Genomic DNA, 15587 nt, shown 5'->3' with positions numbered 1-15587 from the left:
CCACCCCTGCGAAACTAGAATAAAGACTCATGGTCTATTACCAGATAGGCCAGCTCTATGAATAAAACATAAAAATGCTAAGCAGTATACATTCAGATTACCTCCATGCACATATACATATGCACACACATGTACACATACACATATACACACATAAACATACACAGGCATGTACCCATATATGTGCACGCATATACACAAACATATACACCCACACAAAGAAACTACCCATATGCATACAAACAAGCACAGGCACACATGTACAAACAAATACATATGCACAGGGTAAGCACACATAAAGACACACACACACCCTGGGAAAAGGTTGAAGTGTTCATAATGAAGTTTAAATGCAAGGGAAAGTGAGTCTGGAAAGAGGAAAACTGAACAGAGAGGACATTTCCATTCCCATTGCACTTCTGAGGTTCTAATATGTGGTGAACGTGCTTAGAAAGTAGGTGCTGAGCCATCAACGTCATTTCCATCTGTGTTTTTGCAAAGTGGCTGTGACCTCACACCATTCTCTATGCAGGGGAGAGGCTGAGACAGCAAATGAAGGGGCCATTCAAAAGAGGACCTCAGAGATGGGCATCTCAGCTGGACATTTTGTTCATCTTCCCAATGAATATTACAGGGACTCTCTCAACCGTCCTCACAGGACACAAGGAGACCAAGCCTGACTGCACACCACAGGGCAGAAATGTCATCTTACTTCACAAATTCCATCGATGCAGACATCGTTTCTGTGTGAAGAACAGGGTGTCCCATCTTTCACCTTGCCGGACATGGCGAAGAAAAACTCAAAGTTCTCAGCTTTGCAGTATAGTTTACATCGATCTTCCTCTAGAGGCAGAGAGACAAAAGAAAGTCTTGGTTAAGTCTAGCTTGCGTGCAAAACAACATGGCCACCAGACAGAGCGATTAAATCAACTTGGAAAACTATTGTGAGCATAAGACAACATTCTATATAATTTTGCTTGTGAGTGTACCTGTGTGTGTGCACAGAAGACCACGTATATGCATCTTTCAAAAGAGAAATTCCATTTGGCAGCCTATAAAAAATCAATTCAATATTGGTACCAAAGAACTGTGAGCTATGTTTGGTTTTGTTTGAGAGAGTCTGTCACTGTGCAGCCCTGGCTGGCCTAGAACAGTCTATGTAGATCTGGCTGACTTTGAACTCACAGACATCAACCTACCTCTGCCTCCCTGGTATTGAGATGAAAGGTGTGTGACACTATGCCTGGATTGATACCTAAGAATTTTATATTCCTAATCTTTAGGAATCATTATCATGTACAAGACTGTTGACTTGAGCAGCCTGCCTCCCCAGACTGGAAGCATTACAGACTTTGTGGTCCCTGAAGTTAATGAATAACAGCAGGTATACATGAAATGGTATCTTTGTGTTCTAATGAAACTTTAATTATTACAAACAGATCGGATTATAGTCTTATGATTTTTGTTTGGGACTGGATCCCTGTAGATATTTATATAGTTTATAAAAGGGTAAAGATCGATACACTTTGAAAACAAAAGCATACAGTCAACCATGTTTATAAAAACACATCAAATTAAAATATGAATAGAAAGGGCAAATAAGATAATTCTAAAGGCTATAAAGTACTTTGTGTAGGTCGTTAATCCCCTGAGAAATTTATAGTATCATCGGAAAAAGGAAAAAAAATGTAGTGATAGAGCCTTTGTTATCTGGAAGAAGTAAGCAAGCCAATTTCTTTGATAGAGACAGCTGTCCTTGGCCAGCAACTGCAGATGACGTTTTTCACATGGGACCTTCTGTAGGCGACACTGAGTGATAGCCCTAACAACAGTTTCACACAGATGTGTAAACAGTTCACAAACAGTCCTGTTTCACAAAACTCTTCAATAGAAGGCAAAACTAAAACTGAACCATGAGAGAAAAACATATTACTGTGGTCAACATATATAGATGTGTGGGTGGATAAAATGTTTTTCTCTCAACTATAATGTCTTTATTTTTCAAATAACAACTTTATTTGATATTGTCTAATTTTTATAAGTGAGATTAAGGAGTTGGATGGCGTGTGCTTGTGTGTGTGTGTGTGTATGCATGCCTTTTCTCTTCTTTACTAGTCACAGGATTTAAAAAAGTTCTTTTTTTCCAGAACAGAATTTCAGGCCTGACTTTGTCCTTTAAAGACAGAATAAAAAGGATAAAAGGGAAATTCACCTCTAAGGGGGAGAAGATGTCCATTTATGACAGAGGCTTCCCCTGCTCTTTTGCTTTTGCTTTGTTTTGACACAGTTCCCATATATAGCCCAAGCTGGCCTCCAACCTGTGCCCTTTGTGTTGCTACTTTTTAGCATGAAATTGATACAACTTAGAGTCACCTAGGAGGAGGAAACCTCAATTGAAGAATTGCTCAGATCATATTGGCTCCTAGTCATGTCTTCCAGAGACTGTCTTGATTAGTGATTACTATGGGAGGGCCTGACCTACTGTGGATAGCACCATTCAGCAGGCAATACAAGAAACCTAACTAAGCATGAACTAGAGAGAGTCAGTACAAAGTGTTCCTCCCTCCATGGTTTCTACTTGAGTTCCTGCCCTGACTGCTCTAGAGGATGGATTGGGAGCTGGAAGTATACAAAATGGTGATCAGGAGTAGGATCATGAATTTCCACGCAAAATAACAAAAGCTTTAAAGGAATTTTAGAAACAGAAGAACGGAGAGAAGCACAGATTTTTGGTAGCAGCATTTTTCTCAGGTGTGCTGTTTTGCTATTGACAAGCCGAGATTCACACGGCTCGCTTACTGGAGTTTTCCTGACTCGGCATAAAATGAAAGAAAAAAAAAAAAACAGCCAGCAAGGTTGTTTTAAGAGACTCTGCTAACGATTGAAAGGTGTGTATGTACAGCTGGAAGTGGCAGCTTTTGCTGGATGTCAGCATGGACTGAGGCGGTAAGCTGGAATCACGCTTACGCCCGCCATCTTGACAAAAAAAAAAAAAAAAAACGGCGCCGCGGTTTTAACAGATAAGACACGTGGCCAGAAAAACATAAAGATTTACTGTAAAGTCAGACTTGGATAAAGGAAAGCCTCTAAAGGTTTACGGTCTGTTTAAAAATATACGTGAGATTGAGAGAGAAAACGAAACGGCAAAGTGGTAAATAAATACAAAAGCCAGCATTGTAGTGGCACACGCCGGTAGGATTTACTCCAGAGGCAGAGGCAGGCGGATTTCCAAAGAGAAACCCTGTCTCAAAGAAAAATAAATAAAAGTAAAATAAATAAAGTAATAATAGATAAATAAAAAAGCCATGTAAAGATGGAAAATACACAGAGTCTGGATACTGTATGCTATTGTGTTTTTCAGTTTTTTGATTGCTAAGGAAGGAACAGCTGCTAAAGTACACTTGATTATAAATGCTGCTGAATTAATCCAACTTCTATCTTTTGAAAATGCGTTGACTTCAAAATTTAAGTATAAGGATATGTTACTTGGAAAAGGAGATTTTGCTTATGTTTCTACAGAAAATGAAAAGCTGAGGATTCCTTCCAGACTTCTGTGGTTTGACGAACCAAGACCCCCCCAGAAGCAGTGGATCAGATGTTCCAACAATTAAAACAACTAAGATGATACAGTTTTACAGGCCCCGAAAATACGGACTGATACAGGTTTCTGAGTTTTGTCATGATCCCCATGGTAAGAACAGCGCCCCCTTCCAGCATGAAGCAGTTTGGAATGAGCGACGTCCTGATTCCCATCTTGTTTATAAATCTTTGTTTTCATTTAAATGGGATTGTTTATAATTGGCTAATGATCACAGCCGATCTCTTGTTAATGGTAAAAAGGGGAATTATGGTATGGGTATTGTTTTTCATTTATTGATACAAATTCAAGGTCAATTTTGTGATATGTATATTTCTCCTCTTGATTAAGTATTGTGCTTATACTGATCTTTTAAAATGTAATGCATAATTAAATACAGATTATAGATAGTTACTTATAATAGTCAGAACTTATAGTTAGGTAAGTTAGGTTTTCTAGATAGATAGAAATGTATTTCAGACAGATAAACAGTCTTCAAACCTCTCAAAGACCTTCAGAAAATGGCATTTAAAATGGTTTAGGGTTTTTCTTGACAATGAGAAATATCTGCTCCTGGCAGCACCAATTACGTCTGAGAGGAAGATGGGCATCGAAGAAACTTGTTATGGAGTTTGCTTTCAACATGGCAAGATTAGCCATTTGGGCAAGAAACTGCTCTTGCCTAGACTGTTTGACTGTTGCTGTATAAACTGGACATGCAGGACCCACAGGAAAGTGAATGCTGAACTCAGTCTTACAGGGTTCCTGCTTCATGGAAGAGTCTACGAGACTTTCTGCAGGACAAAGAAAAATGACTGACAGACTGCCAATGCAGATGGACAGTTTGAAATTTCCTGCTTTGCTGAGAAGTGTTCCAGACACATTGTGGCCTATGGGCTGAAGATGGATGCCCCAACGTTACAGAGGAACTTCGGGTGACTGTTCAGGCAGTAAGATGTCTCTGTCAATCCTAGTGTTTATATATTATCCTTCTGTGGTCTTTGATGGAGTTGAAGACAGATAGTTATAGTTTTCCTTAGTTATGATAAAAGATAAGCTACATATAGGACTTTGGACTCACAAGAATGAGATAGATGATATTTTCTTTAAATCTTGCTGAATGTTGATAGACAAAATATTGTAACTGTATTCTTACTTGATAACTGTTCTGTTATATACAATTTGACTATGTTAAAGTTAAGACCTTTCTTTTTGTTTAAATAGAAAAGAGGAGATGTTGGGGAAGTCCTGTTATTTGCCTGTTATTTGTCAATAAAGTACTGTTGAGCCTATAGGAATCTAGATAGGTGGGGCTAGGAGTCCAGGAGAACTCTGGGAAGGAGAAACACAGAGAGTCAAGATGTAATGCCATGGGGGTAGGAAGCCCGGAACCATTCTCTGGTAAGAGAAATACTTAGATTAACAATTATGGGGTAATTACTTAAGTCAGAGGTAGCCAGTAAGAAACAAGCAAGGCCAACAGCTTCATAATTAATACAGCGTCTTGTGTGGTTATTTGGGGGCTACAATGCAGCAGAGCCCAGGCGGCTGGCGGGGGATAAACCAAAGCGGCTAGCAAAAGGAAAAGCTTCCTTTAACACAGGTGGTTATCACAGCAATGAAAAGCAAACTAGGATATCTTATCTGCCTCAGCTGAAATCCCATGTGTGTGCCGTCCCACCTGGACTTTTCCTGGTCTTAAATGATGTAAAGGTACAAGACTTTTGAATAATGCTAGTTTCCTCTGGCTCTAAGTTTCATCTGCAGAAGGAAGTGTGGACAAAAGCCTTAACTGTGCTGTCTCACTCTGTGGAAAAAGGAGATCCTGAGGCAGCAGATTGTCACAGAGTGACTAAAACTGCACACTCCCTTGTTACCAAAGTCTATCGTGCAAAAGTGAAGCTATACTGAAGCCCACAGCGTTTTCCCAGATACAGACTGGAAATGGCAAGCATTGCATTTCAACACTGAACCAAGGTAGTGGGTAACAACCGAACAGAGTGCTCTAGTGCTACAGATAATGAAAGGGATCCTATGCGAGGGCTGAGGAGCTCCCAAGAAGCCAGGGGACAGAAAGACAGCAAAGAGAAGGACACAGTCTCAGAGAAAGAACTATAGATGAGGAACAAGGGGTTGCGGTAGTGTGCATGCAAGAGAAAGTGTGGTTTTGGATGATAAAAATAGAGCAATTTGGCCTATCCCATCTGTTGTCTGCTGGAGCCTGCTGTTTAGTGTCCTTCCCTGTTCATAACTCAACCCCTAGTTGAAGGCCTATAGTGATAGAGAACTTGTCACTTACATGGGGATCATGAGTCTCTTTAGAGAACTGGCATTCATTCACTCATTTCAAAAATTACAGCTATTAAAGCTAGAACTCTGGAGGCTAAAATAGGAGGATTGAGAATTCTAGGTTAGTCTGGGTATCAGAGCACCATGTATCACTTTTTAAAAAAGGCGACAACAAATCTCCCAAACTAGTCTTTAAATATAGCCTCTCTTTATAGTTATGGCTTAAAAAGTTAAATACAAGCTCAACTTTGTTATAATAAACATGAAGAACCCAGTATAATTTTTTTGTTCTCTGTGTGTGCAAAGACATATATCCTTTTTACAAAAAAAATCTTTCTGTCCTTGCAATCATCCGACGTGTCCCTTTCTAAATGTGCTGTCTCTGTGGGACATATATAGTTTCACAAGCTCTCAGTCTGGACAACTTATACCAATTTCAATTAACATCCCTGGGAAATAAAAGTCACCAAGCTGTCAATGGTACATTTAGAAACATAAGTCTATTCCAAACACACAGGTCCATTCACTCACAGACAAGAGGTATCTTCTGGGAAGAGGAAAAAAAAGACTGCAAAAATAAACAACACCCATGAAATTTGATGAAACACTGAACTAGTGCAGGTCTGGAGAATAGAAAATAAACAAGGAAACTCTTTAACACAGGCAAAGATCTCTTTTCACTGTGGATTTTCATACTACCTACAGAGAGACACTGGAGTGTCATGGTCACTTGAGTTACCTTCGACTTTGGTATAGGGTCTCCACCGGTACAACCATCCCCGGAAGGGCTTGTTGTTATACTCTGCACACTGCTGAGCACGGAAGTCCATGCTGTTTTCATTACAAGGGTTAATGTTGCACAGTTTGTAGATACGGCCAGATCCTGGACAGAACTTGCCACCATACTGAGGCCTGAAAACAGAATTCAGGAATTTCAATATTCAAATACCCTACTCTCAGTCAATACAATAATGCAAGAAGAGACAGTTGAGGGTAGCATCCTTGTACTATGGGCAGTTGTATATAGTTTATTACATAATTGGAAATATATGCCCTGCAATTTGCCTACTCCCTTCTTGCTCCCATGCAGACATAATTAATCAACCACAGAGCTTTTTTTGTTTTTACAGTAACAGTATGGCCTCAAAATTAAAATATCATATTCATAATACTTTCAGGCTGTAAGGCATTATGCTGGCCTGCCCATGTCACCTGGCAGAATGCATTCAGGCAGTACCCTGGTCAGCCCAGGGTTCCATGACTACTAGTCTGCACTTCAGGTGCAAAGGACCGCTTTAAAAGAAAGACCCCCACCCTCTTACGCTCTTTCCCACTCCCTTTCCTGCGTTTCCCCTGGGGCAGACAGGACTTTTCCTGTCTCCTTTTCTTCTCTTCTGTCCTCTCTGTGTTTCGTTATTTCTCTTCTCTTTCCTCCACCACCTTCTTTCTAATAAAGCTTCTCACTTAAGCTCTGTCTGCCTGGCATGTTTGGCCCTCTGCCTCGGTCAACTTCGCCCAACATGGAATCTGCCAAGATCCCCCACGACCTTGGTTATCATACAGAGGCAGCTGCTGCTATGCCTAATTTGTGGCACACAAAATGAAACTCATTTCCCATCTCTGATGTAATTGTTATGTTCTATAACTTTTCCTCAAGACGAAAGTATTCTGGATACTCTGTGTGTCAGGGATTCTATGAACACAGTAAGATGTTCTCTGCATCAGGTATGTATGCCGCATAGACACACCTTTTGCCCTGGTATCAAAAGCTGCAAATGCAGGTCCACCCTCTATCTCCAGGTTCCCTACCCCATCTCATTATATCCTACACATTTTCCAGCACTTCCCATGCACCTGCTGCCCTGAAGATTGTGGCATTGTGGAAGAATGGAAGATTCATGTTCTCCAGGCCAGGTCTGTCAGCCCTGGCTATTTTCCTAAACTGGGGTGTTTTATTCCAGTTGACTACAATTCTGGGGTGAGACACTCCTTTTCACCAGCACGGTAGCTTTTTAACTTTGGTAACCTGCTGCCTTCCTGCCAAGCCCAAAGAGGGGTGGAGAATGATTTCCAGAGCTGAGAATCTCATAAGAATGTAAGTATTTATAATCTCAATAGCAAGCTCTTAGGACATCTTAATGGACAAATTCAGATTTGCGAAAATCAGGAGGAAAAACGAAGAAACAGGACAACTGAAAATTAGTGCCGTTCACCCAGCCTACTCTATACCAACAATAACCACTCACCCAGCCTATCCAGGACCCCATACTAACCACTCATCCAGCCTACTCTGCCCCAAATACTAACTACTTACTCAGGCTACCATGCACCCAACACTAACCACTGTCCAGCTTACCCTGCAGCAAACACTAACCACTCAACCAGCCTACCCTGCCAAAGCACCTCATTATGCTCTCCCTCCCCACAACTTTCTCCAGAGTTAAACTCAACTGATTCATATAAAATCTGATACCAGCAGGTAACCTGAAAGGGGACTCAGGGTTAATAGCTTGATGTGATTAAAATTCTTTGTTCCCATGGGAAGCACAGGCGTGTCATAGAATACTGCTGGACCCACTACAGCATCTTCTAGCAAGAATTCCGGAGAGCCCATGGATGAACTTCACAGACACAGAAGGAATTGCACGGCCAGAATGAGATCTGCCTTTATAAAACGTTCTGGAGCAAATGGCTAAACATGCAGTGGCGTTGGCACTCAATCAGATCCCCTAAGACTTCTCGGTGATCATTTATAAGGCATTACAATCTTTAAATTGTGTTATCATAGCCTCATCCTCTTTACAAGGCATATTAAGGCAAATTCCCAGCTTACAGCTTTCTGTGAGATTTTTAAACATAGGCTGCATGAACTGCCTGTTACGAGTAAACTCAATGACCATCCCAGTGCGTGATTTGTTCAGCCTGCACAGCTGTGACTTGGAAAAGGCCTCCAGACTCACAGGGCTTTCCCTCTTCAGACAGATGAGGTGAAGAAGGGGCAGGTGGAGCAGAGACAGCATGTCAATGAAGGTTACACAGCTCAGGGGGACAGCGGAGCTGAACCTCAGCTCTTTGGACTCTGTCCCAGACTCTTTTCCTTGTCACCTAGGACTGCATTTATCCAAGCAAGACAGGCATTGCTGAACCACGTGGGAACCGGGAGAAAGATCCAATAAGCAGAGTGGTTAGGGAGCCCATCTTTAACAGTGAGGCATTGGTTTAATGTCCATGACTTTTTGATGAATTTAACTATAAATATTTTAAATAGCTCATGCTCTCAGATTACAAGCCACACTATGCTCCCCACGATCAGAATGCTCAGATTTCATGTTTCATTATGGGATAAGGTCAGAGTGGTCAGTGTAATGACTGCCAATAATTTCAGATTTCCTATCAAATCTTCCAACTCAAGAACATATCCCCATAGTCTTTTATTCTGTCTGAGACCGAATCTCAAAAGGTAGTCCAATTCTGGGTTTGAACTCAGAATATTCCTGCCTGTATCTTCTGAATCATGGAGTGCAGGACTGCAAGCACACCTGATTTCTGTGGTGTTAAGCATGAAGGTTTGGCTTAAGTGAATAGAGAACCTTCCCATAACATCCTGCAGAGTGGCAAGTTCTCTATGATTAGAAACAAAACAAAAGCAGAAAGCAAAGTCCCAGAACATGATATTGCATTAGAAAGCAGAATTATATTTGTTTTGTGTCAACCTGACCACAGATGCTTATAGTATTAGTTGGTTATATGACTATTAGAATCTCTGCGGCAATGCTGTTAATGTACATAGGGACACACACGTATATAGCAAAATTTCCTCTACATTCTCATTTACATGATCATATATTCTCTGTCTCTGTGTCTCTCTGTCTGTCTCCTCACCTCCCTCCCTCAGAAAGGGTCTAATGTATCTCATTCTGACCTCAGACTTGCTACACAGGTCTTCCTGAGTCTACCTCCCTAGTGATGCAATTTCAGGTACTCTGAGCCTGGCTTATGCAGTGCTGGGGACTGAGCAGACTTCTCCTACATACCAAGCAAGCCCTCTACCACCTTAGCCACATCCACAGACTCTTTCAGTAAAAACACACAGTGTGTATGTAGTATGCATTTTCCAAAGAAGTTGGCGCACCATTTAGAGGACCCTGCTGATTCGATAATTGATCCTGGAAATTATCGGTTAGAAAAATGGGCCCCAGAGTCAGCTTAATGATTACTGTAAAGCCCCAGCTTCCTCCCAAATTCCACTGGTTAGGTGGCACTAGAGTGGTCTATAATTCTTTGCTGAATAGACTTGTGTTTTAGGAATGTCCAGGCACTCAAGATATCACTGTTGAGTTTTTGAATAGAGCTTAAAGGAATATCCCCAGTCTCTATTACAGTGTGATAATTTGATAACTAGGGAGCCAGGAGAAATGTCAAAGGGTTAAGACTATGCACCTTGGTTTGACGCTGCCATTGTCAGCATGGAACCCAAGCAGGTGCTGGTGCTATGATGATCTTTTCTCCTTTGGTTGTCCATCTGTGAAATAATTGGATGGCAAGGGGTTGGAACTGATGGGGTGGTTTTAAAGTGTCTGGGAGAAAGATGCTTGGAGAGCTATTCTGAAAGGCTCTTAAGGTATAGTGGAAATTCACAGAAAACTGGGTGTAGAAGAAATAAAAGCACCTATGACAGATAGGGGAAGCAGCCATACCTGTGTGATGTTGGCCACTGTGGAATCAGATGAAAAAGACATCTGATTTAACCCCTTGTAAGGCTAAACACTTTGGTAAGTCAACAAGTCAGCCTTGTGTACTTCACTCTTTTATGAAACAAAACACATTCTTGGAAGAATCCGAAGATGAAATAGGAACCTTATACTGCGTCTCCACTGAGAAAATGGAAACAGTTAATCTGGGAGCTACAAACAGAAACAAATGGCAGAGCTTAGCTGAAAGAATGAAAATCAGTAACTTGAAATTGAAAGAGTGAGAATAAAAGCAGCTTTGCTCCAACAAATAGAATTAAGAGCTGGATAGAGCAATTCATTCAACCATGTGGGGATCAATTGACCATCTACTTGTTTTATTTGTGGCTGAACTCTGAGGTAGAGTAGACAGTATTCCAATTATCTTTGATCTTGTTTAACATGACAAAACTGCACCAAGTGGAAATAGTATAGTGATTAAGTCTTCATTATGAATTGCTAAGACCAAGACATGCTATTTCCACAAGCAGTTATCTATCATAAGGAGAGTTCTCAATCCCATAGACATGAAACGGGTTTTAATTTAAATCCCAGGGGTTTCTTTCCTGCACTCCACCAGCAGAGCTATTAAGTTAGGTAATTTCTTTCTTTCTCAGGAAAGTATTGAGATTATAAAATGTGGTCATGCATGAAAACTAGACCCAGGAAAAATGCTGCAGAAGCTAACAGTAAGAGATTGAGTTTGAAGAGTGCTGTCCAGGATGTTGGCTATGGTGGAATATCATAAGGGTGGTTTTAATAATCTGGTATAAATCATGAATGTATCCCCAAGCCTTCCTCCCAGTGTAGTCAGGTACTGAGTCTAAGGAGACCCAGTCAGATGTATGTTTTGCTTCATTTAAGACATATGGAAATGCCATAAGACATTTTTGCCTGTTACAACATGGGGGTAAAGAGATAGAAGGTAATCTCATTAGCATCAAGTGGGAAGGTGTCATGGATGCTGAGCTTGCAATGTCAAAAAAGAAGCTCTGGGGTGATGCTAAGCACTTAAAGAGTCCTCTTGCTCAGGACCAGAGAAGTTCCACCCCAAACACTCATATCTGGCGGCTCACAACCTCCTGTAACTCTAGCTCCAGGGATCAGATACTCTCTTCTGGCCTCTGCACATGCATGCATGAGAGCACAGTCACAGACACAGGCACAGACACACGTACACACGCACGCACGCGCGCACACACACACACACACACACACACACGAGAGAGAGAGAGAGAGAGAGAGAGAGACAAACTCACAAGAACTCTGCAGCCTTTTATGTCAATAATTCTAGATCTGAAATGCTCTGGGTTATTGGTACTGCCTTTACTGTAGATTTGTTATCCCAGCTATTTATGAGGCCGAGGAGTAGGACTGCAAATTGAAGTTCAGCCTGGGCTAGACTAAAGAACTCATAGTCATCCAGGACCTTGTCTCTAAACAAAAAGTTAAAAGAGGTCTGCAATGGGAGCTAGCTCAGGGCTAGGGTACTTCATTACTGTGTGCTAGGCCCCAGGGTCAATCCTCAGGGAGGGAGGAGGAGAGAAGGCTGGGGGGCTCCAGAGCAGTTTTAAGATATCCCAAGAAGCACCCGACACACGGCATCTACTTATCTCCAACCTGCCTCTTGTATTTCGGAAAAAAGGAATTAAAAAGCTTTTTATAGCTTTCAGATTGCTGACTCAGATGAAGTACCTTTCATCTCTTCTGAAAATTTCCTTTTTATTCTGACTTCATTATGTTTTGGTTCTCAGTTCACCAAATGTTCCGGCAGTACTTATGGCATGCTGGGCCCTCTTGAAGAGCATTTTACAGCTCTCAGCTTGGCTGGGGTCTGTGCCATCTTGACCCCATGTTCATAAACAAGGACTCTGAGGGAAGGGAGAGCCAGACGCTGGTGGCTTCACAGCTGGCAGTGCAGGGCTAGGGCAGGGCCAGTGTGTTGGACTTCACAGCTTGTGTTCTTAACCTGTGGGTTGCCATCCCCTAAGTAGGTGGTAAAATTAACCTCATCACATTCTTATTCTGTCATACTCTTTGTTAGTGTTATGACTGGCAGTGCTGTGACTCTGCAGCTACCAATTCCTCTGTAGGTCTATCTATAGGGTGATGATGGACGACCCTGCCCTCCTGGAGAAGTTGAGACGAAGACTGTAAGAGCACATGGCCCTCAGAACATTTTCTTTAGTGTCTATTGGATGCTTCTTGTCTTTCAGATCAGTGGGTGTCTGTTCCTGTCTGTCTCAGTCTCTCTGTTTCTATCTGTATCTCTCCCTCTCTCTGTCTCTCAGTAAAAGATCTCACCATGCAGCCAAGACTAGCCCTAATCCTCCTGAATCAGCCCACGTGCTGAGATTACAGGTGTATACAACCACTCCAGGCCTTGAGGAATTTTACAGACACTATTCCTAATTCCTCCAAGTGTTCTGAGATGGATCTAACATCTCATTTTGTACAGAAACACAAGCTTAGAGTCAAGCGACTTTCCCAAAAGTCACATGTTAAGAAAGGGCATGTAAGTTCTCTGGGGTCTTTGTACCTGCAGCACCTCTGACCTTTCTACTAGGACAAATAGAAGTGTTCATTTCACATGGGAAGCAGAGTTTTTCAAAGTTACCAAAATGCCCTTGTGTTTTCCAGACTCAGGATCCAAATGATTGAACCACAGAGTCCCTAAATGTCAATTTCAAAATGTGCCTGTGTGCTTTTAGTTCTCACAACAGCTTGTTTTATTTTTAAAGAAAATTAAAATTCATCATCAATATATAGCAATTGCATATGGAACAACGTGTTTTTATTTCTGGTATATTTTGAGAAGTCAGACAAGTCTATCAATAGGGATTAAAATCTATTCCTGCAAGGCAAAAATCATTACACATTCTCAGTTCATCTGTTGGAGACACACATTGCACTCCTGAAGCCTCCTGGTTGAACAACAGCTCAGGTGGACAACTGCGGAGCCTGGCTCAGGTTAAGAAAAAAGTTCAGGAGATGAATGGAGTCTCTGATCACCATTTTTACACACAGAGCAGCTCTTCTGTTGTGTTCTGAGTTCTGCCCACCATGCTCCTCCCTGCCCCACTTCCCAGTACACACGGCCTTCATATGTAAACAGGAAAACCTAGGCTGGTTGCTTTTAACCCGAAGGAAGAACATCCCACTCAAAAGTCAGATCTTCCTGGAGCCTTACTTGGGGTTACTACAGTGCCTCTCCTGGTACTTGACTCCTCCACCACAAGTGCGAGAACATTCAGACCACTTCGACCAGGCAGACCACTGGCCATGGATGGGCCGCGGCCCAAGTTCTCCAAGCTTTACACACTGGCCCTGTCGACACCACTGCAGAAAGAACATGCGACATGATTCCCATCAGAGGTCACCTGGGAAAGTTCTCGGAGAGGCAAATAGCTGTACAATAAAAAGGGAAAAGGGGGTCTGGGAAGACAGGAGGGACAATGTGTAACACTGACACAGCCCTTGTTTGCTGTGTTTTATGAATGCTCAGTGGCTGCTGCCTGCATTTTCAAGTCTTCCTCTCAAGAGAAGTGGCATTTTCCATCCTAATGCTGAGAAGTACAGGTTGTGTGAACTGTCTATGTAGGGAAAACATACAGATAAGATTCTATACAATGGCCCACATAGTCAGAATGGCTAGGATGCCTTCTTGTTGCTTAGAGACATATGCTACATATGGAACAATTATAATTCATTCAAGAGTTAATCATTGCAATTATTTCACTATCAAAGCAGATTCGAGGTACAGCTAACTGTACATGTGATTTGCCTCATTCAACCATCACACGGTAATCTCATATAAAATTAGTAACTTTCTGTCTGAACAAACTGCATTCATAGAAGATGCCCACTTCAGACCCTCTGATGACTGGTGATCTTCAGTGCCTTAGATGGATTTGCTCTGCCGCCTTCCACTTGACTGTGGTTCACACAAGGTAGGCTGAGGGTTGTTTTCTCTGTTGGCCTCCCATGTTAGCTCTTCTTTCGTAGTTAATTCAGGTTTTGCTAGTTCTGGCCCCGCCCCCATTTCTTCTCCTCCTGTAGGAGTTGAGTTCATCTCTGATAGTATTGCTTTTTTTCTTGCTGTGTTTTCACTTTGAGCAAATTCCGCAAGACTTAGTAGAACCTCACACTTTCCTGAAAACCTCCTGCACATTGATCTAAAGGGCTGGGCTTTAGAGGATGCCAGGATTTTCTGAGAAGTAGGGTTCAGCTATAGAATTGCAGGGAGACTGACTTATAGTTCCCTACCACCCCACCTCCATGATACATCTGGCTGTATGACTTCAATGTGTGGCTTTGTTGATAGTGAGTTTTGTCTTGGTTATCTTTCGTCCTTTCTTCAAAGTCTTGCCATGAGCTGGTCAATCCCTCTGTCTAAGCTTTTCTTTTGCTTGGGTTTTTGAAATCACATAACAATGTGGGGAACCACTCAGCCGACTGAGGGTTTTGGCTATGGCCACCACACATCTTTCCCACTGGGAGTCATAGGGCCTCTACTAGGCTGGCAGTGGACAAACAGCAATAGCCTGTGATCCCATTAGCATCAGCAATCAACAGAAAACCAAGTTGCTCTGATATCTGAGAACAGTGAGAAGACCTGTACTCACTGAGTTTTGTAGAACCTTTTCAAGCATTCAGGAATTGAAGACTACTTTGCATATGAGTACTCAGTAGGGAGATTCTGACTTTCTCAGTCTTATAGGGACACAAATACACAAATACAACACACATACACAATACAACAACAAGAGTCTAGATTTCACACCTACATAGGGCTCATTCTGTTTTTTATAAACAAATTACTAACCAATGTGCCTTAATTTTAATCTAATTTCTCTGCTGAAAATGCATTTCTTTATATCTGCTTCAATCATTGAATGAAAAACTGGGCTGCCATGATCTCAGGATCATCATCCTGGTCCTAGATCAAGCTGCTGGTAGACTGCCTTCCTCTGCCTTTGCAATCTGTGTAA

General features: G+C 41.8%; 1 protein-coding gene across 2 annotated transcripts in view; it reads right to left on the bottom strand.

The window, feature by feature from the left end:
- Adamts18 (ADAM metallopeptidase with thrombospondin type 1 motif 18) overlaps positions 1 to 15587 on the bottom strand; it is a 130777-nt gene that overhangs the window by 38902 nt on the left and 76288 nt on the right. Inside the window, exons 11-13 of one of the 2 annotated variants that reach the window (XM_040736509.1) lie at positions 13787 to 13935; positions 6606 to 6778; positions 713 to 843 (exon numbers count right to left, since the gene is read on the bottom strand). In XM_040736509.1, coding sequence (XP_040592443.1) covers positions 713 to 843; positions 6606 to 6778; positions 13787 to 13935 — 453 coding nt within the window. The remainder of the gene's footprint in view (positions 1 to 712; positions 844 to 6605; positions 6779 to 13786; positions 13936 to 15587) is intronic. The other variant, XM_040736515.1, reaches the window with a different exon arrangement.

This window comes from Mesocricetus auratus, unplaced genomic scaffold, assembly GCF_017639785.1.
Source record: "Mesocricetus auratus isolate SY011 unplaced genomic scaffold, BCM_Maur_2.0 Super-Scaffold_6723, whole genome shotgun sequence".
Taxonomy (NCBI): Eukaryota; Metazoa; Chordata; class Mammalia; order Rodentia; family Cricetidae; genus Mesocricetus; species Mesocricetus auratus.
The sequence above is the reverse complement of the archived record's forward strand: the minus strand, read 5'-3'. Positions and strand labels throughout refer to the sequence as shown.